The sequence below is a fragment of the Triturus cristatus genome, chromosome 8, assembly GCF_964204655.1.
Source record: "Triturus cristatus chromosome 8, aTriCri1.1, whole genome shotgun sequence".
In the NCBI taxonomy this organism is placed as follows: Eukaryota; Metazoa; Chordata; class Amphibia; order Caudata; family Salamandridae; genus Triturus; species Triturus cristatus.
This window is the reverse complement of record NC_140591.1, coordinates 86,676,624-86,697,578: the sequence shown is the minus strand read 5'-3', so window position 1 is coordinate 86,697,578 and position 20,955 is coordinate 86,676,624. Positions and strand designations below refer to the sequence as shown.

At 48.1% G+C, this 20,955-nt stretch overlaps 1 protein-coding gene across 6 annotated transcripts in view; it reads left to right on the top strand.

Moving 5' to 3' along the window:
* The window catches only part of QTRT2 (queuine tRNA-ribosyltransferase accessory subunit 2), a 248,618-nt gene that overhangs the window by 84,436 nt on the left and 143,227 nt on the right, over positions 1–20,955 (top strand). For all 6 annotated transcript variants that reach the window (XM_085621061.1, XM_085621066.1, XM_085621064.1 and 3 more), the window contains 2 exons: positions 9,087–9,163; positions 14,572–14,781. In XM_085621061.1, the coding sequence (XP_085477187.1) occupies positions 9,087–9,163; positions 14,572–14,781 (287 nt within the window). The remainder of the gene's footprint in view (positions 1–9,086; positions 9,164–14,571; positions 14,782–20,955) is intronic.

Here is a 20,955-nt window from a genome sequence, read left to right as displayed (position 1 = left end):
CCTAGTGCAATACGTAACACACATCAGGCAGTTCGTTATGCAAAACTAATGCAATGGGCTATACGATAAATGGGGCAGTTCGTTGTGCAGAAATAAGGCAATGCGTCCTACAATCATCAGATACTTTGTGATACAGAAATAATGCAATACGTAATTTACTCCAGCACCGTTCAAGGTGCCTCCGACGGTCTCTCCGCCACTCGTGCTGGCATGCGGTTAGTCTCCGGCCACAGTTGCCGCCCCCACATGGTTAAGATATGACACAGTAAATGCAGCTTCGCACTGCGGCCCCGGTGCTGCCACTCCCTTGGCACATGGGCCGCAATCCGAGCCGAAGCAGAGGCTCGTGCTGCAGGACGGAGAAAGAGGCCCAAAGCGTCTCCCTCTGAGCCTGCGCCCCGCCCCCGGAGTCGACACACGTTACCTGGGGGGCGCAAACCCACTCTCCTCTCCTCGTCCGGCGACTTGGGCCTCCAATGCAGTCTCTCAGAATTTCCGGGCAATGGGAAGATCCCAGGCTGCACACTACACCCACGCTCAGTCAGTGAGACTCACTGGAACTCCGGGTGCACGATAACCAGGCAACTCCTCACGAGGGTCTCAGGCTGCACACGACACCCGCACGCGGCATCGCTGAGACACACCTGATCTACTGGTGCCCACAATCACAGGGCACAACTTGCGCAGGTCTCAGGCAGTAGAAAGCACACGCACGCCACGTTGCTGAGACACACTTGATGTTCGGGTGCCCCCGATCACAGGGCACCTCTGGTGAGGGTCCCATGCTGCAAAACAGCACACACCAACAGCGTCGCTGAGACACACTTCCCCTTCTGGTGTGCACGATCACGGGCCAATCCACGCGTACGTCTCAGGCTGCACCACTCACACTGCGTCGCTGAGACTTACTTGGCTTCCCGGTGCACGCATTCACATGACTATCCTCTCGAGGGACTCAGGCTGCACCAAACACACGCACACTGTGTCGCTGAGTCTCGTTTGGAACTCCGGGTGCCCAAGATCACAGGGCACAACTTACGAAGGTCTCGGGCTAGACAGAGCACACGCACACAGCGTATCTGAGAGTCTTCTCTGGAAACTTTTATGTTCCTCTGTTTCCAAACAGGGAGCCAGCTCACCTCAGGCCCTTGGGGTTAGTTTTTTTTTTTAACACACTTTATTGAAACCTTTACAGCGTATTACAATGACATTAGGTATACAGACAGCTTTTTTCCGTTTTGTTGGTTTTCAAGCAAATACATAACCTATGTCCTGATATGATATAGCTTCCAAATGTATACATTTGAGTTTTGCAAGCTTGTTTCTAATAGTAATATCGTATTCATGTAAGTTTATAACCACATTACTCCAACATCCGTAGTAGAATACCTGTTTATGTTCAAACTAACTTTTAACATACCCATCCGCCCCACACCCGCCTCCCGTCGCCCTTCCCTCCCGGTCTGCATTTACCTGTGTGTATTATTGACTATTAGGATTAATCATATGGTACTATTGGTCCTATTCTGCCTATGACCAATGGAAAGAGGGCCAGTGTCTGTGTGTGTGTGTATAGACTTGTATCTTGAAGATGTGATAATAGACTATTGTGTAGGAGTGCCCTGTGTTGGTAATAGATCTAGTTGCTTAAAGTCCTCCAACATAATGTCCCATTCCATAGAGATAGGTTGTTTTCGCAGTCCTCTTGCCTCCTCGCGTCTAAGTGCCGCACTTTCTGCACCCCCCCCATTGTATCACGTCTTCCTGCCAGCTAGTCATCGTGGGGCACCTAGGGGATTTCCATCTTTTAGTGAGGGCCCTCACTGCTAGTATTAGGACGAGGTCCAAAAATCGCTGTTGTACTTTCTGGGCTTTAGTGAGTTTACGGAGACCCATGAGGCACTCTAAGGCGCTGTCCTGAACTGTGATGTGTGGTCTCTTCTAGGGAATGTCGAATTCCATTCCAGTAAGTTTGTATGCGTGGGCAAGTCCATAGCATATGAATGAAATCCGCCTCATCTCCCTTTCAACGGGGGCAGCAGTGTTGGGCCTCCGGGAACATGCGGTGTATTCTTTGTGGGGTTAAATAGGACCCGTGTAGTACCATTGTTTGAATGAATTTAAATTTAACGTTGCGGGACACCTTTTGGGATGCTCGAGCCTGCTTGCCCAGGCTTTGTCAGTCAGTTCTGTGCCTGCGTCCGTTTCCCATTTAATTCTAAGAGGTGTAAGTGAGAGTGCCGCGTGCGCCCGGATACCAGTGTATAGCCGTTCCCCATGTAGTATAGTAAATGAACCAGTTCGTGTCGCGGGGGTTCCGTACATTGGGGTGCCCATGTAATCAGGCCCTTGGGGTTAGTTACTTCATGACACAGCACACAGCAAAGTCCTTCAAGCAGGGAGACACAGCACACAGCAAAATCCCTATAGCCTTTCCTTGGTTGAAACAGCAAACTGTGCAGGTCAGCCCCAGATCATACAGCAAGAGCAGTCCTATCCATCAGTCTCTTCAGTTGTTTCTTCCTTGGCAAAGGTCCTCTTGACCACGAAGTAGCTCCAGTCTTGTTCACACTTGATCAAGCCATTCTCCAAAGTTCAGGGGCTTCAGCTCGCATAGTTATACCCCTCAATGGCTTTTAAGTCTTTGTGTTACAGGGGGCACTGACCCCCTGCTCAAACAAGTTCTGGGTGCCTCCCTACCAGTGACACCACCTTCCTTTTATTAGTGGGGGTCTGGATTCTCAATCACTCAGCCGGAGATGGGACAATTGTTTTATATCACCAGCCCAGGCCTCTTCACCTCTAGGGCTGCTACTCCCCCTACACTGCAGATGCAGGTCAGCCTGTGCTGTCTCACCACCTCCCCTGCGTCAAGACATTCCCCAGATCCTATCGCTTTCAAATTCAGCCAGTCAATCCACAACCAGGCAGAGACACACAGAAATAAGCACAAAAACCCAGCCACTTCTGAAAGAGTGGCTTACAAACACATAATGCAAAAACCATCTTCATAAAAAGATGTGTTATTGCAGGGTGAGTTCAGGCATACTAAACTTCACCTTTCCAACTTAAGCCTTTGGGAAGATAGGCTGGAAAACATATTACACAGCCTTCCCATTCTATTCTAATGGCAAGATGGCCTTCCAGCAGTGAAAACGAAATGGAGATTATGTCACTGCCAGGACATGGTACACACCTAGGTACATGTCCCACCTTTCACATGCACTGCACCCTGTCCAGGGGGTACACCAGACCTACCATAGGGGTGCCTGGTGTGTAAGGGAAGGGAAGGGCAGGGTCTGGTACGTGCATACACTTACCAGAACAACATGGCAGTTTAGGAAACTGCGCGCAGGTCCTGCAATGGCAGGCCTGGGTTCCCTTTTCAAGGCTACTTGAGCGGGTGGCACAATAAGTGCTGCAGGCCCACAAGTAGCATTTGCATTACTAGCCCTGGCACACATAGTGCATCTTACTAGGGACTTCACTAGTAATACAACATACCAATTATGGGCAACCAATTACCATTACACTGTACACAGGGAGCACTTGCACTTTGACACTGTTTAGCAGTGGCAAAGTGTCCAAACCATCTAAGTTGGCAACAACATATCCATCACAGTACCAAAAATAGAGGAGGTAGAGGTAAAAAGTCAGGGGTAATCACACCAAGAAATGCCAGGCCTAACGGTCACTTTTTATTTCATCAATGGCACAGTGAATTGCTAAAAGTACACACTAGATAAATGTTGATCTCAGAGGATCTCTACTCAGACATTTACGAATAAGAGCTCCCTTGTTTGGTGAGCCCTCTGGGCTCATTAGAAACCATGAGTGAGGAGAGGACTCGAGTTTGAAGCATGCTGCCATCGGTGGGGTAGGGTCCTGCTTCCTAATAATGAACACTCCCAGTGATTCTGACTCTTCACTTCTTGATACTTGGTATTTTTGTGAAATATATTGAGAGGACGTTATAGTGAACTCTGTTTTTTTCCTCTCGCATACTCTTTTTAGTCTAGGAATGTTCAATTTCTCGGAGACCGGTTCTTGGGAATTTCTGATTCCCTACCGGGTTGGGAATGTGGAAGTATGCACTCAGGAGATCCAGGGTAACCGTGAACGCCCCTTCTAGAATCAACAGAATTATTCTTTGAGGTGTTCAAAGTGAAAAGTTGTAAATCTATGATCAGTCTGAATCCCCCCTGTGCTCTTGGGAAAGATGGCTGAGCATATTCCTTTCTCCTGTTCTTCCGGTTGGGACTTCTGTGATTGCAGGTGTGAGAGCAAGCTTGCCTTCCAATTCCATTCTTGTGTATGCGGGGTACCTGTGGTAGTGAGAGTCCTGCGGATCGGAGGTGGATTGCTGGGGCTATTCAGGTAGGCGGGCCTATGTTGTGTAATGCTTTGTATGTGTGTGTGAGTAGTTTGAATTGAGTGTACTTGTGTATGAGGAGCCAGTCCAGTGCTTTGAGATCAGGGTGTGGCGAGGTGGGTTGAGGGCGAGTCTTGCTGCATGTTTGGGACGGTTTGGAGCCTGTTCAGGAGTTGTTTAGTTATCCCTGCGTAGTGTGTGTTGCCATAGTAGAGACTGCTGGTAATTAGGGCCTGTGTTGCAGTTTTCATATGGGTTTTCCGGGAGCCACTTGAAGATTTTTTGTAGCAGTCTCATGATGGGGAAGCTGGTGGAGGTCGCCAAGTGTACCTAGGCTGATATGTCGAGTTTGTCATCGAGGGTGATTCCTAGGTTCCTGGCATGGGCGGTGGGGACTGGTGTGGGGCTGAGGTCTGCGAGCCACCAGGTGGAGTTCCATGCCGAGGTCTTCATTGCGAAGATCATCACTTCGGTCTTGCAGTACTATCAGACTTTATATGTCCAGAGTGACTCCAGACAATAGCGATTTGTGAGCGGGAGGTATTCATTTATTTCAAATTAATGGAGACCAATTGAACACTTGAGAAGAAGGGGTAAAACCACAAAAGTGAACACAAAGAGCTGCGCATTTTTAGGATTTTCCATCTGAATGCCACTTTTAAAAGATTCATCCATGTCTGGTTTACTGCCCTGAAAAAGCTGCAGGGATTTACAATTAAATGCTAAATAAAATACATGTTGGAGTTTTGTTAATAGAGAGTTGATGCTGAACAATACTCATTACGAACAATAAGAATAACTTCTTATATTAAATTCCAGGGCATTTGCAGTCCTTTTTGTTCACACAAAAAAGTAAGCAGATATTGAATGAGAGATTTACTTTTTCCAGACAAATTCAATAGGCGTTAAAAGTTTTAAAAAGGCAAGCTGCTGTCTTAACCTCTTCTGTGCCCATGACGAGATAGTCTCGTCATGGAGCACGGTTGCGCTGTGCCCATGACGAGACTATCTCGTCATGAACCCCGCCCGCTAATGTAACGCCCGGCACAGGAGGGGGAAAGGGGGGGGCACTGAAGGGGTTAACTTTGTGTATATATGTTTGCAAACAAAAAAAGTCAGAAATAAGCAAAAAAATATCCACTGGAGAAAACATATAATGAAAGCACCAGTCTTGGCACTGAAGTGAACTACTTTTTAGGTGCATGTACGCAAACAAAGTGCCATCATTGACCGTGAAGAGAGCCAGTGGCTGAAGTGGGCTTATCCTTTCAATGCTGTTGTTGTGAATGGCACTTAAACGTCCCAGTGCATGAAGGGGGATACAAATTTGGTCCTCAGAGGAGACCAAAAGATATTTGTACCGCACACATTGATCAGATGTTTAATCCAACCATCAGAAGAGGAAAGAGGATACTGGGAAGGGATGAAGGTCCGAAGCAGAATTGAGCTACCATAAATAGCCAGTTGTAAAGTCCTAGATGCACAAAATCAGTCTGTGAAGCATAAACATGATCTTTTATGGTTCGCAGTACATTTCACATTTTTTGTGGAAAAGGAAAGTTCATCGCTTGAATAAATTATATTTAAAATTAAGCTTATAAACGGCATCACTGAAAGCTCAATTACTGATTTGCAAATTGATTTAAATTCATATTGAAGTGATTTGTAATTAGCACGGTGCAGTAACTAATTAAGTTATTTTCAGCTTTCTAAATCAATACTAGAGCTGCTTCCACCTTTCTGTAATCTTCCTCCAAATTGAGTTATTTTTTACATTTAAAAACTCATTAAATGTATCGTCTAGTGCTTGACTATAAATAACGCAGTTTGTCTCTATCTGGGTTCCATACCCACCTGCTAATGAAACCTATTTTGATTTGAAGGGATAGTATTTTCACACATGGTGAGTGTATGTCTAGGAGTTGGTGCTGTGTGAAAAAAACCTGTAATGGCGGATTTTTTTTTTTAGATCTACACATTTTAGATCCACGTTAAACCCTTTTAATTGCTGCTCATTAGGTCTCGCCTGGCGTACGCAGCGCGAAAGCGCTGTCGCCAGCGAGATCTATTGTTGCTGATTTGCCTCGGAAGTGGGACAGGAGATGGGCACGTGCAGGGCGATGGGCGATTGGAGCTTGTGCACACCGCGTGCCTGAACGTGCGCCTACACATCTACTGTCCCCCTTCCGTCCTCGCAAGCCTCATGCAGCGTTACTTTCACTTTCCCTTTCCCTTTCCCCGTCGGCTCCACGGAGACAGCTTTTCAAATTGGTCTCTCTAATATGAAGACCATAACTCAGTGCCTACAAGTCTTAAGTACTCCCAGGACATTCACGTACCTACATGTTAAACATATACAAAGCACGCCTCAATGTCTGCTGAAAGTGTCAAACGTAACAGGGGTCAATGACCGAGGCTATGGTAGCCTCCCGTTGCCGGCCCGTCAATGCACACCGAAGTAAGTGCTCCTCTCCGGCAATCACAGCACACCTTGGCATCATTCACAAGTACCCACAACACCCCTGATCAGCAGCGGCACCTCTGGGGTTCTTACCTCTAAGTCCTCTTTAAACGCGGCAGGGGTGGAAACTCAAGCTTCATATTCTCCATGTCCCCGAGCCTAGCTGATGCGCAGGCTGGAAGAAAGGCGTCTGGGTTCGGCGGAGCGGTTATGACGGTAATACAGGTGACGCCTCCCCGTGATCCAGCGCAAGAGCAGCTAGCAATTCCAACTCAGCTGCCATGTGTCCCCGCCTTGGGCGCCCTGGCGGCCCCCTCCCTGGGCCGCACGAGCTGCGCAGCACCCATTCCAGTACGGCGAAGTCTGCATGCGCCGCCACTGGGCACGATCTGCAGGCCACGCCGATGTGCACGCTCACGGCGCGCCTATAACGCACGCATGGCGCTCCCCCACTTTCCCTTGTTCAATACTGTCCCCAGACTCTTGGGGGATGTTCTGCAGGGAGCGAATGCTTCATCCAAAAATGATATAGCATGTAAGCCGCATTTCGGAATATACCGGACTATCTAATGCGCATGTGCGTACGGCAATGTGCTGGTACACACTTCATATGCGGGTTATTAAATTGCTTTGCAACATATACAGGTTTTTAGTAGTGCGTTTCAAACACACCTATAAAAAAAAGTGCTTCTTTCATACACCACGGTGCATCTAGGGAAGGACTTATTCCCAGACTTTACTTTGCTTGAAACATAGCTGAGAACTCAGCTCGAACATGTGCTATGCTTATGAGAAAAATTGTTGGGGCTTGGCTTAAAGAGAGACCTTGGGGGTCTTTTGAACAATAGTCGACCCAGCAGGAGAGTTACTCCCCTACTATTTAACTCATTGGCATACGAAACATTCATAGAAGCACCAAATACCGCTTATGGCTGGCTGAAAAGCGAGCCTTTTTTTGCACGCAGCACAATTACAACACGGGCCCAGATACAGCGAACATCTAAGAAGCTTCTAGCAGGCGACTGTGAAGGCCATAAACCCCCTCCCTTTCAGTGCGAACACAAGGGATTGTAAACATCAAGGGGCCTTCATGCGGAGCTCAAAGACCTCATAAATCAAGTGCTTATCTCTGGGAAGCTCATTCCTTAGCTGCCCTCTAAGCAGGGACAGGAAGGCAGGATTACGGTTCCAGCCACAAACAAGCATTTGCAATACAATAGGTCTCGTATTTACGCGAGTTTAAGCTATTGGCATCGTAAAAGACAATGCCTTTTATTTAGGTTTTAAAAACAAAAATGAAAGGCATTGTCATTTGCAATGTCAATAGCTCAAACTCGCTTAAGTGCGAGACCTATAGCATTGCAAATGCTTGTTTTTAATATGATATTTACACGGAAAGAAGGTAAAATTTCGAATATGTCAAATCCTTTTTATTCTACTATCAATTCTATCGCCACTGATAAGGAAAAACCTGGTTTCCTTCCTTAAGTTGATTTGATTTTTTTCATCTCCTTAAATACGAAAGCCCATGGGCAGCTTGAATGAGCATATGGCCACCGTTTTGGATTTCCAGGTTTCTGCAGTGACCCCCATTTTCAGACTAATCTCCTGGGGTTGACTTGTGGCACTTGGAAGTGTTTTGCGAGTTGTAAATTTATTCTGAAGCTCTGGACCGCTCTCTGTCCGAAGAGTCCACACTGTTTCTTGTTAACCAGTAGAGTCAGAGACAGGATGCACATAGTGACCCTATCTCATTGTACTGTTACATTTAGAAACCATTTGTGATGGTAGCAGTGTCTGATGTTTCATTAAAGACTATCAAATGTAGCTTCTACTAGTATACTTCCATACAGCCTTGATAAAGCCCCTTTGGGCTAAACACTTTACCATATGAGTTCAAATTAAAATATAATTAATTTTCAAAAGTTTATGGAGTGCAGTGCCTGCAGTTCGCTTATTTAACAAATGGAAGCTATCATGAAAAGTGGAGGGAATCCACTGAAAAAATGTGCAGGAGGGTAAATGTATGATCCAGATGCTAAAACGGCTTCTCTGCTCTCACACGCCAAGTTAGCCCAGACCAGGTACTGCCATTTACAGCAGGAAGATGTGTCAGAAGATGCTTCTACAGCAGCTAGAGCAAATTTATAATTTGTAATGAGCTTGAAAGAGATTTGAATATATGGAGTCCTCCTTCTTAGCCTCTTTCTCACTCTGGCATTAAAACCCTCTCTCTGTCTCCTGATTGGGCAGGTATGACTGACGCCATCCTCTACTGTTCCCTGCATGACCCAGTCACCGCTGTCCCGACCGGCTACAACACCAACAAGGTAAGTAGGACAGTGAGAGTGGAGCGATGAAGGAGTGTGTGAAGTCTGCACTTCAACCTGTGGGACCCTTTTTTAGGTCAAACCTAGTGGAGCACGCATGCGCTGCTCTAGGAGATGACCTTTAGAAACCAGTCAGCTCTTTTCAAGCACTCGTGCTCGTGCTGGCATCCACCTTGCGGGAGCGAGCAGCGGTGCGTAGGGGCTATCTGTTTGCAATTAGCATGGCCGAGTGCGCGTCTGCACTTTTCAAGTACTCGTGCTACTACTTACGTAGAGCTCCTATGCCCTGTGTAAAACTACACAAGTAAACTTCAAAGAGAAATACACGCATTCTACCCTCTTCCCGCCGTCCCCACCTCTCAAGGTAGGCAGTCACCTCTCCCTCGATGGACTCTCTTCAGCACAGCTGTCTCGTCCCCACCAATCACAGCCTGTCTTGCCTGTCCCCTGCAGAGTATACCCTGTCGCCCAATTGTCCTCGTGCTGTGACTGTCACTACTCCGTATTCTCCGACCATCCCGTGCCCAGCAGTCTCTGCTCCTAGTCTCACAGCCTCCACCTCACACTTGCTCTCTCCTCCTCGTTTAAGTGCCACACCTGCTTTCCTCTCATATTCAGACTCGTGCTATCCAGTGTGCCCGCCTCTCTCTCTGGCTGGGCCCCTCAGCTCATCGAACTTTTCTTCTCTCCCGGTACTGATGCCCCCCTTTCATCTTGCGTCACAGCTGCACATCTCCCTCTGTGTCAGTATTTCTTTCCCCCGTTACCTCCATTTGATCACTTCCTGCCCCCTCACTCTCCCCTCCCTGTGTCTCTGCTGGGAAGCGGTCTCTCGGCCTCTGCTCCCATATGCGCCTCCCCTCCGAGACTGATGCACACGTAAAGGCACGCAGAGCAGCGGGTGAATCCCCTCTCCGGGCCCTCTGCCATCTGTCCTCCACTGGCGACGTCCAAGACTACCCAGACAGCACCCCACCATGGTGGGCATGGTGAGCAAAAAAACAATGGATTTAAACCAGATCTATTGACTGGGTTAAATGTTTCATTTGCTCTGTATTCTGTCCATTATCTGTGTCCCTTTTGCTTTCTTACCGTAAGTGTGCCGGTTATGCCCAGACGCGAGTCCCGGGCTCACTGTCACTGGATTCAAGCTAGCCTGGCTGATGAGGGGTGATGCCCCGAAACCGGTCCCAGGATGCTTGTTTACGGTCCAGGAAGGACCTGGCTTGGCAGTTCGGCCTGAATTGTTTCTATGAGGCACAGGGTCTAGACTGATTTGCATATGGCTGGGTCTAAACTGGGGTGACATGGTGAGCAAAAGAACGAGGTATTTAACCTAGATCTATTGACTGGGAGTCAATGTTTCATTTGCTTTGCATTCCGTCTATCATCTGTGTGTCTTTTGGTGTTCCTGTGGCAAGCACTACTCTGTCCCTTACTCCGTCTCTATCACAAGCAGCACTGTCCTTATTGCAATCCATGCTCTCTTCCTTTGGCAAGCCCTAATCTGTCCCTAACTCCGTCTCTATCGCAAGCAGCTCTGTCCTCTCTTCTTGTGGCAAGCACTACTGTCTCTGTGACAAGCCTTACTTCGCCTCTATCGCAAGCAGCACTGTCCTTATTGCAATCCATGCACTCTTCCTTTGGCAAGCCCTAATCTGTCCCTAACTCCGTCTCTATCGCAAGCAGCTCTGTCCTCTTCTTGTGGCAAGCACTACTGTCTCTGTGACAAGCCTTACTTCGCCTCTATCGCAAGCAGCACTGTCCTCTCTTCTTGTGGCAAGCACTACTGTCTCTGTGACAAGCCTTACTTCATCTCTTTCACAAGCAGCACTGTCCTTATTGCAATCCATGCACTCTTCCTTTGGCAAGCCCTAATCTGTCCCTAACTCCGTCTCTATCACAAGCAGCACTTTCCTCTCTTCTTGTGGCAAGCACTACTGTCTCTGTGACAAGCCTTACTTCGCCTCTATCGCGAGCAGCACTGTCCTCTCGTCTTGTGGCAAGCACTAATGTCTCTGTGACAAGCCTTACTTCGCCTCTATCGCGAGCAGCACTGTCCTCTCGTCTTGTGGCAAGCACTACTGTCTCTGTGACAAGCCTTACTTCGCCTCTATCGCAAGCAGCACTGTCCTTATTGCAATCCATGCTCTCTTCCTTTGGCAAGCCCTAATCTGTCCCTTACTCCGTCTCTATCACAAGCAGCACTGTCCTTATTGCAATCCATGCACTCTTCCTTAGGCAAGCCCTAATCTGTCCCTAACTCCGTCTCTATCGCGAGCAGCTCTGTCCTCTCTTCTTGTGGCAAGCACTACTGTCTCTGTGACAAGCCTTACTCCGCCTCTATCGCAAGCAGCACTGTCCTCTCGTCTTGTGGCAAGCACTACTGTCTCTGTGACAAGCCTTACTCCGCCTCTATCGCAAGCAGCACTGTCCTTATTGCAATCCATGCACTCTTCCTTTGGCAAGCCCTAATCTGTCCCTAACTCCGTCTCTATCGCGAGCAGCTCTGTCCTCTCGTCTTGTGGCAAGCACTACTGTCTCTGTGACAAGCCTTACTCCGCCTCTATCGCAAGCAGCACTGTCCTCTCGTCTTGTGACAAGCACTACTCTCTCTGTGACAAGCCTTACTTCGCCTCTATCGCAAGCAGCACTGTCCTCTCGTCTTGTGGCAAGCACTACTGTCTCTGTGACAAGCCTTACTCCGCCTCTATCGCAAGCAGCACTGTCCTTATTGCAATCCATGCTCTTTCCCTGTGGCGTGCACTACTCGATCTCTGTGACAAGCCTTACTTCGCCTCTATCGCGAGCAGCACTGTCCTCTCGTCTTGTGGCAAGCACTACTGTCTCTGTGACAAGCCTTACTCCGCCTCTATCGCAAGCAGCACTGTCCTTATTGCAATCCATGCTCTTTCCCTGTGGCAAGCCCTAATCTGTCCCTTACTCCATCTCTTTCACAAGCAGCTCTGTCCTCTCTTCTTGTGGCAAGCACTACTGTCTCTGTGACAAGCCTTACTCCGCCTCTATCGCGAGCAGCACTGTCCTCTCTTCTTGTGGCAAGCACTACTGTCTCCGTGACAAGCCTTACTCCGTCTCTATCGCAAGCAGCACTGTCCTTATTGCAATCCATGCTCTTTCCCTGTGGCGTGCACTACTCTATCTCTGTGAAAAGCCTTACTCTGTCTTTATTACAGGAAACACCGTCCTTATAGCAAGCCGTACTCTGCCTCCATGGCACACTTTAATGTGACATTTTAGCAAGCCTTCTTGTATTCCATTGGCAAGCTGCACCCTATCAGTAGCAAACCTTACAGTGCCCCAATAGAAAGCTGCACTCTGTTCCCATTGTAAACTCTACTCTGGCCCTGCAGCAGTGCATACTCCTACCCTATTGCAAGCTCTACTCTGTCTCTACTACAAGTCTACTATCCGAGTAGCAACAAATATCAGAGTAACAATACTTACTCTACCCCTATAGTAAGCTTTCTTGTGTCCCAATAGCATGCCCTACTGTCACCCTATAGCAAGCCTTACTGTGTATGTGTAACAAGTCCTGCTCTTTTTTTACAGCATACCCTGTCCCTAGAGGCCTGAGGTGCCCTTATTTCGGGACACACTGAGTTCCTTTAGCAAGCCCTACTTTGTCCCCAAGGTCCATATGTGTCCCTAGAGCAAACTCTGTCCCAATAGCAACTCCTTATGTGTTCCTCTAGCAAGGTCTGTCACCCTATAGCAATCACTGGTGTCTTCTTATAGCAATCCCTAATTTGTCCCGCCTCCCTAAATAATGCACTGTGCTGTACTGGAGGCAATGGGCACATTTCTGAGTAAGGCATCTTGGGTGAGCTGCAAGTATGAGACTGTCAGGTGTCTGTCGCCATTCTCTCTCTCTGCGCTGGTTACATTTAATACCATTCAGCTCAGTGGGTTAATGTATCCACTGCTGACAATTGTATTGAACATGAGTTTCGCAAGGTTGATTGCATATCGAGTCAAATCCAGCCTGACATCCTTTCAACGTGGATAAAAGGAGTACCATAGAGTTGGGTAATAATAGCACTTTTGTTTAGATGAAGTGGCAAGACTGTGGCAGTAAATGCGATACATGATCCCCTAGGCCCTCAGTCACTCTCTCCTCCATGTACCCACCCCGACCCCCCTCCCCCGTTTGAAGTACCCTGTTTGTCAGCTGCTTCCAAGGCATCTAAAGAATATAAGTTATTCTTCAGATGCCTTGGAAGCAGCTATAAGCGCTTGCGCAGAAGAATGGCGCTGCTCCCCTACAGACATGCTGTGGTGTGCTGCAGTGATTCTGCAGTGCGTACGGTGGTGGGGTGTGGAGGTTGCATCCTGCCTGGAACATGTGCGTTCCTTTGCATAGCGAGATGTGGTGTTCTGTAGTGGTTCTGCAGTGCGTACAGTGGTGGGGTGTGGAGGTTGCATCCTACCTGGAACATGTGCGTTGCTCTGCATAGCAAGATGTGGTGTGCTGCAGTGGTTCTGCAGTGCGTACAGTGGTGGGGTGTGGAGGTTGCATCCTACCTGGAACATGTGCGTTCCTTTGCATAGCGAAACATAGTATGTAATTTGTATGTTTGGTCTGTCTTTGCAATGAACTTCCTTTACAATTCAAGGAATGTAATGATTCATGCTATATGATCTTATGTGACCTGATTTTATTTTAATACCATAGGGATAGCATTTTGATGTAACGTAATGTGATCTTTCCTCATGATTTAGGATTGGTTGCTTACGTGTACAGCAAGTGTGAATATGTATTTTATTTCACTTTGCTTCCTGTTGTTTTTATTGTTTTCCGAAGGAAGGAGATGTGTAATACACTGTGTCTCCTAGTTCCTTGCTGCTCAGCCTCTGTGAGTGTGATGTAATAGAATGTTCATGAGTGCATGGTTTGGATGAGTGGTCAGTTGGAATGAGTAAGGCTGAGCAGCAGGATGATGTTCCCGGTGGGGCCTGTACCATTTTACCTGTAACTGAATAAACTCCAAAATCTAAACTACTGGCTGTGGGACCGATTACTTACAAGGATTCTACCTCGTTTACAAAGGTAATCCTCCTCGTCTACACTTTGGAAAAAACGAGGTAGAATCCTTGTAAGTAATCGGTCCAGTAGTGTAGATTATGTAGTTTATTCAGTTACAGGTAAGATGGTACAGGCCCTACAGGGAACAGCATCCTGCTGCTCAGCCCCACTCATTACAACTGACTCATCCAAACCATGCCCTCAAGAACAATCTATTGCATCACACTCACACAGGCTGAGCAGCTAGGAACTAGGAGACACAGTGTATAACAATTGCGCTTTAAGGCCTGCTGTTTAACCCGTTTGAACGGTTTGCATCCTTACCTGACGCCAGCTTTGTGTTTTTCTCGCTTCCTCCTGACAGACGGTGTCCGTCTGGGGAGGAGGGGGGCGCCTGGAGCTGTCCGCACCGAAGTTCATGAGCATTCAGCAGGCCCTGCAGGCAGACTGGTTCCAGTGCTTGTCGGACGGAGAGCTGGTGTCCGGGGGCAACTCCAAGAAGCGGGTCAAGAAGTCCGTAGACCGCTCGCTGGCCTTCCTGGACGAGTGCCTCGCACTGCAGCAGGCGTCTGAGGTAAGTGCGCACGCACACAGCGGGGCGTGGCCTACGCTCCGCCTGTGTGCACAGCACTGATTGCAGCGCCCTCTAGGGCTGAAGTTTAAGGGGACACGCACTGGGCCACACATAAAAGCGGTTGGGCTTTTAGAATGTTTCAATCCCACTTTATATGCATGTGTATGAATCTATATTCTATATTTTTAACAGTATACCTATATACTTACAAAGTCAGATATAAATATTTTAGACAGACAGCAGTTCTTTTAGGTGAAAGGTAGTTGGATGAATTAATGTGTGTGGCAAGGAACACCGTTGGTTTGTTTTTCTGTGTTGTCTCCTCACATTCAGCAGGTGTGGTGGTGGGGCACATGGGGGGGTAGGAGGATAAATTGAGCTGGCGCACAGGCCCACCTGCCCCCCATCTAGAGCGTAGCTGGCAAGGTTTCAGGTTGCTTATGTGTGACATTTTTCATAATTTCAGTGTATTATTAGTGACATACAACAACTGAGTGACACTTTCTCGCGAGCAAAATGAAGCAATGAAGACAAGGGAAACATATAAATATCAGAGTTTCTTGTTGCTCAAATGGGTGTAATTTCTAAGAAGATCTTAAAACTGCTGTAAAGCACCGAAATGGAAGGCCACTAACCTAGTGCCCCCATATGGGTGTACTGCCTGGAGGCTGTGCATCGAGGCAGCTAGGCCTCAGATTCAGGGCTTTGAGGGAAGGGGGAAGTGTGAGAAGGCTACATACTGTTGCATGGACTTGGCATCTCATGACGCAGATCACTCGTGGCTCAGGTCCCTTTGTGCTGCCAGCTCACACTTGGAGTTTGCGGGCAGCCTGAGTAAAAGGATTTCCATTTCTACCACAGCGTACAAACACCTCCAAATAAGCGGGTCACTAACCTAAAAGCTCTTTCTAAGATGGCCCTTCTGTAAAACAATTGTAGCACAATCTCCCATCGCACTTTGAGGAAGTTTTCAGGAGGCCTGTGGTGCCAAATGCTTAGCCTGACAAGACATCAGTTGTGGATCGACATTAAGTACTAGGCACTGAGCGCGTTTTAGAGATCAGTGTATCTGAAAATATCATGAAAATAATAAAAACATGCCTCTGGTTATCAGTACAATATAACTCAAACTGGAAGGGCGGCCTGGTAGGTTAATGCACATGCTGCTGTGATGAGTAAACTTCAGTGCATGACTCCCCTGACTAGACTGTGCCACCAGAAGTACCAAGGGAATGCCCGGATTACTTACCGGTAATCTTCATTACTCCGAGTCCTAGTCTTCCTCGCCACAGTATTCACCAATGAGCCTCCGGCTCCACACAGAACTCCAAGTAACTTAAAAGAGCAGCGCTCTAGTCTCCCCTCCCTCCTCCAACATGGCCCCCAGTGGCTTCAGCCAATCCCATAAAGGGATACAAACCAGCCAGCCCGATCTGATAATCAAAGCCGCAGACATGAAGCCACCACCAGGGCCGGGAGGGAAGGGAAACTATACTGTGGCGAGGAAGACTAGGACTCGGAGTAATGAAGATTACCGGTAAGTAATCCGGGCATTACCTCCTCGTCCAGTCTTCCTCGCCACAGTATTCACCAATGAGCCGATACCAAAGCAATCAGCTTCATGTAAGGAAAAGACCACAGCAAAGTGCAGTGAAACTATATTTAATATACAGAGGTACAGCAATGCAGAAAAAAAGAACAGATCGGGCTGGCTGGTTTGTATCCCTTTATGGGATTGGCTGAAGCCACTGGGGGCCATGTTGGAGGAGGGAGGGGAGACTAGAGCGCTGCTCTTTTAAGTTACTTGGAGTTCTGTGTGGAGCCGGAGGCTCATTGGTGAATACTGTGGCGAGGAAGACTGGACGAGGAGGTAATGTGTCTGCCAGGATGAGCGCTTGCCTTGAGCGTTTTCCAAGTTCTTCAGCTGGAGATGGGCAGGGGCCGCCAGGCTACAGCAGAAGGCGGTGCTAATTAATGTAAGGTGGAGAGCTGCCGACAGTCCAGACCTGAGCAGTCAGACAGGTTACCTGTGCAGAAGGGAGAGAAAACATTCCCCCCGCCTGGGCTGGACTGGGATAGAGAATATTTTAGAAAAATAATGGTTCTGGTGTGGCCAAAAAAGTGACCCTGTGGGGGGCAACAAGGGGAATTATAGTAGACTTCACATAGGTGCGTGGTGAAGATGGGAAGGATGAATTAATTAGCCAGTGTCTCGAGGAACAACTGTGTTTTGTTCAGCTACGAAGATCAGGGCCAGTAAAAAAAATTTGTCGAACCCAGGTCACTGAATGAATTCCAAAAAGCGGAGAGCTGAGCCTGTCCTGCTACTACAGCTGCCTGCGCTGGCAGCGGTAGTAGCAGGACATTTCCCTTGTTGCCCATTCAAACTGCAACAACACCCGAATTCAGCTTGCTCATCCGTTACATATCCTGAAGATGATCTCGAACAATTGGGATCGAAACGCCATCGACCCCCTACATCATGAACTCCTCTCACTCTGTAATTTTTTTTTGAGGAGTCTCTATTGTTGTCAATGCGATATCTTTATTTTAATATCACAATCACCTTTCACGTCACGCTTATTTTCACTTACTGTGTGAGCACCTGAATACTATTGTTTTGGAAATAAATAACTGTCATAAACTGACCTATATGTCCCTGTGTACATTGTTCATCGCTCCCTAGAGGAATTCACTTCCTATTCTCAAACGTAGTACCCCCCTCAGGGTCACTTTTTGTATAGACCTTTTGGCCACACCAGAACCATTGTTTTTCTAAAACATTTCTCCACCCCAGGTTCACGTATTGGGGTACCCTTGTTTCTCTCTATACATGGGATAGAGAATAAGCTCGAGCACATAAGTAAAAGTGCCCCCCCCCCCCCCCCCCATTAGGAAATGATACAGTTGAAAGAGGGGCCTACATTTGCACATCGGGGTAGGTTTGAACGCTGTAACAGTGTTTTACAATTTGTAAGTGACTCCGTGCATGTAAGTTTGCTCATGCGGAAGGCACTGGTTGTGGTATTATCAGGAAAATCCACAGTAAAACCTGCTGCACCCCTAGCTTTAACGCCTCTGGGCCCGATCCCGGCTGGGACTTCTAGACTTATCACACAGGAAGGTCCGCATCAGACTCCGATTGATACAGGACAGGCACCAGCAGGTTCACTGTGACCCTGCTGCATCGCCAGTATAGACCTGCTGTGAGACTCGCACCAAAGCAGCCCTGAAGAAGGGCGTCACTTTGGCAGAGCTCATTGACATTTTGGGGAAACCAGCTGGCATGTATCATGCCTCTGAATGAATGCCTTGTGTCTTAAGAGGCCCACCAACAGCCCAAAAAAATATCAGCGCGCACACACTGACCTGTCACACATACCGGGTATTAAAGGCACACTGGCAGGGGTGGGGCGGGCTTACAAGGGGATGTCCTGGCGGCGGGCAGGGCAAGGTAAGAGAAAGCTGCTACCTGCCTCCTCATGTGATGTATACGTGTTGTGCAAGCTATGTCAGACTCTAGAGTCCAGGGCCTGACTGGGGAACCAAAAGCAGCCCTGGTGTAAATTTGCAAATCAGCCCCACCCCATTCCTCTCCTCGTCATCTCTCGATTTCCATCCATTCTGTGTCTCTCATTCTGTGTCTCTCTCTCTCCTTCCCTTCCTCCCTCACTCCCTTCCTGCCCCACTCTCTGCCCCCCCTCCCCTGCTTGTTGCAATTACTCTCCAGGGAAAGTGACAGAGACACCAGGAGTGGTCCTGGGCATTCAAAGTCGCCTCCTGTGGCTCCTGACCACTGGGGAAACGCCCCATGGAACAAAAGGACTGTCCGGCCCCTCTAGAGACCCCATGACTGATTACTGGGGCCAAACCAGAGATCTCCAACCTTTCTGTAATACTAGCTCCTTGTGTTCTGTGAAAAGCAACCTGAGCTTCTGATATTATAAGAGTTGTCACAGTGACCACGTCACACAACTTTACATTAGTGGCCTCCATATGCAAATGTACCAGCCGTGGCCACCTCAGTTCACCAGAAATGGCTGCAAGCAGTAATGCAAAAAAGGCTTTGTCGGTGTGGGTAATACATAACAGCCATAGCAGCAATGCCCCTGGCACCAAAGTGGTAATAATAACAAGTCTCCCAACGCGCCAATGAGCTACTGTGTCTGAGTGTGGAGGAGAGGGTAAAGTGCTAGGGGACATAAGGTTCAGCGCTGTAGGGCTGCAGTTGATGGGGGCTACATTACCTACATAGGGGTAGAGAGGCTAGTGGATGAGAGCTATAGTGCCTCGGCTGGGGGTTGGGGGTAATGGTACTTGAGACTTGGGGTCCAAAACACAATAAGAAGAACCCCTAGTGATCAGATAACCCCTATATGAACCACAGAAAGTAACAAATATTTTGTAATTTTGTTTTATTTATAAAAATATATATAATCAATCAGTATTTTTTGTTTGAGTCAATCATTTTTTCATAACTATACACTTTTGTTTGAATCAATCATTTTTTCATAAATACAGATTTATACAACATGGGCTGTGATACAACCCAAGATTGACGAAGCAGTATAATGAACGGAAAACATACAAAATATATACCTAGAAATAAGAAAGAAAAATCACATACAAATGTCAATAATACAAAACCAAACCATACATAAACAGTTACGCCAATCAATACACAATTGAGACTTGGGGTACATTGTCATTGAGCTACAACCCTTGGGTTGGTAAGGGGTACAGTACTTGTGTTCTGAGGTACATTGCCTGACTGCAGTGGTGGGAGGTACTATGCCTGGATACAAGGATATGGGGGGTGGAGGGAAGAAGGGGATACAGTACAGTGAAACGGCTGTTGTTCAGAGCTGCAGTGCCCTCATGCGGGGGAGGCAGTGCTTGGGGGGAGTATGTGGTACAATGCTGTGGACCTGTAGAGGATGGGAGCTACAGCACATAGTTGTGAGGTTACAGTACTTGGAGATATGGGGTACAGTGCAGTGAACGGAAGCTAAAGTGTCTGGATGCAGAGTAAGGGGAGCAGTGCTGCTTGGAAATATGAGGTACAGTGCCATGGAACTGCAGTGGATTGGAGCTACTGTGCCTGGATGCAGAGAGGGAGTGCAGTGCTTGAGGATACTTGGTACAACTCTGTGGATCTGTAATCGATGAAAGCTACACCATCTGTGTATAGTGCATGCGGACATGGGGTACAGTGCTGTGGAGCTGCAGTGGATTGGAGCTACTGTGCCTGGATGCAGAGAGGGAGTGCAGTGCTTGAGGATACTGGGTACAGCTCTGTGGATCTGCAGTCGATGGAAGCTACACCATCTGTGTATAGTGCATGGGGACATGGGGTACAGTGCTGTGGAGCTGCAGTGGATTGGAGCTACTGTGCCTGGATGCAGAGAGGGAGTGCAGTGCTTGAGGATACTGGGTACAGCTCTGTGGATCTGCAGTCGATGGAAGCTACACCATCTGTGTATAGTGCATGGGGACATGGGGTACAGTGCTGTGGAGCTGCAGCGGATTGGAGCTACTGTGCCTGGATGCAGAGAGGGAGTGCAGTGCTTGAGGATACTTGGTACAGCTCAGTGGATCTGTAGTCGATGAAAGCTACACCATCTGTGTATTGTGCATGCGGATATGGGGTACAGTGCTGTGGAGCTGCAGTGGATTGGAGCTACTGTGCCTGGATGCAGAGAGGGAGTGCAGTGCTTGAGGATACTGGGTACAGCTCTGTGGATCTGCAGTCGATGAAAGCTACACCATCTGTGTATTGTGCATGCGGATATGGGGTACAGTGCTGTGGAGCTGCAGTGGATTGGAGCTACTGTGCCTGGATGCAGAGAGGGAGTGCAGTGCTTGAGGATACTGGGTACAGCTCTGTGGATCTACAGTCGATGGAAGCTACACCATCTGTGTATAGTGCATGGGGACATGGGGTACAGTGCTGTGGAGCTGCAGTGGATTGGAGCTACTGTGCCTGGATGCAGAGAGGGAGTGCAGTGCTTGAGGATACTGGGTACAGCTCTGTGGATCTGCAGTCGATGGAAGCTACACCCATCTGTGTTTAGTGCATGGGGACATGGGGTACAGTGCTGTGGAGCTGCAGTGGATTGGAGCTACTGTGCCTGGATGCAGAGAGGGAGTGCAGTGCTTGAGGATACTGGGTAC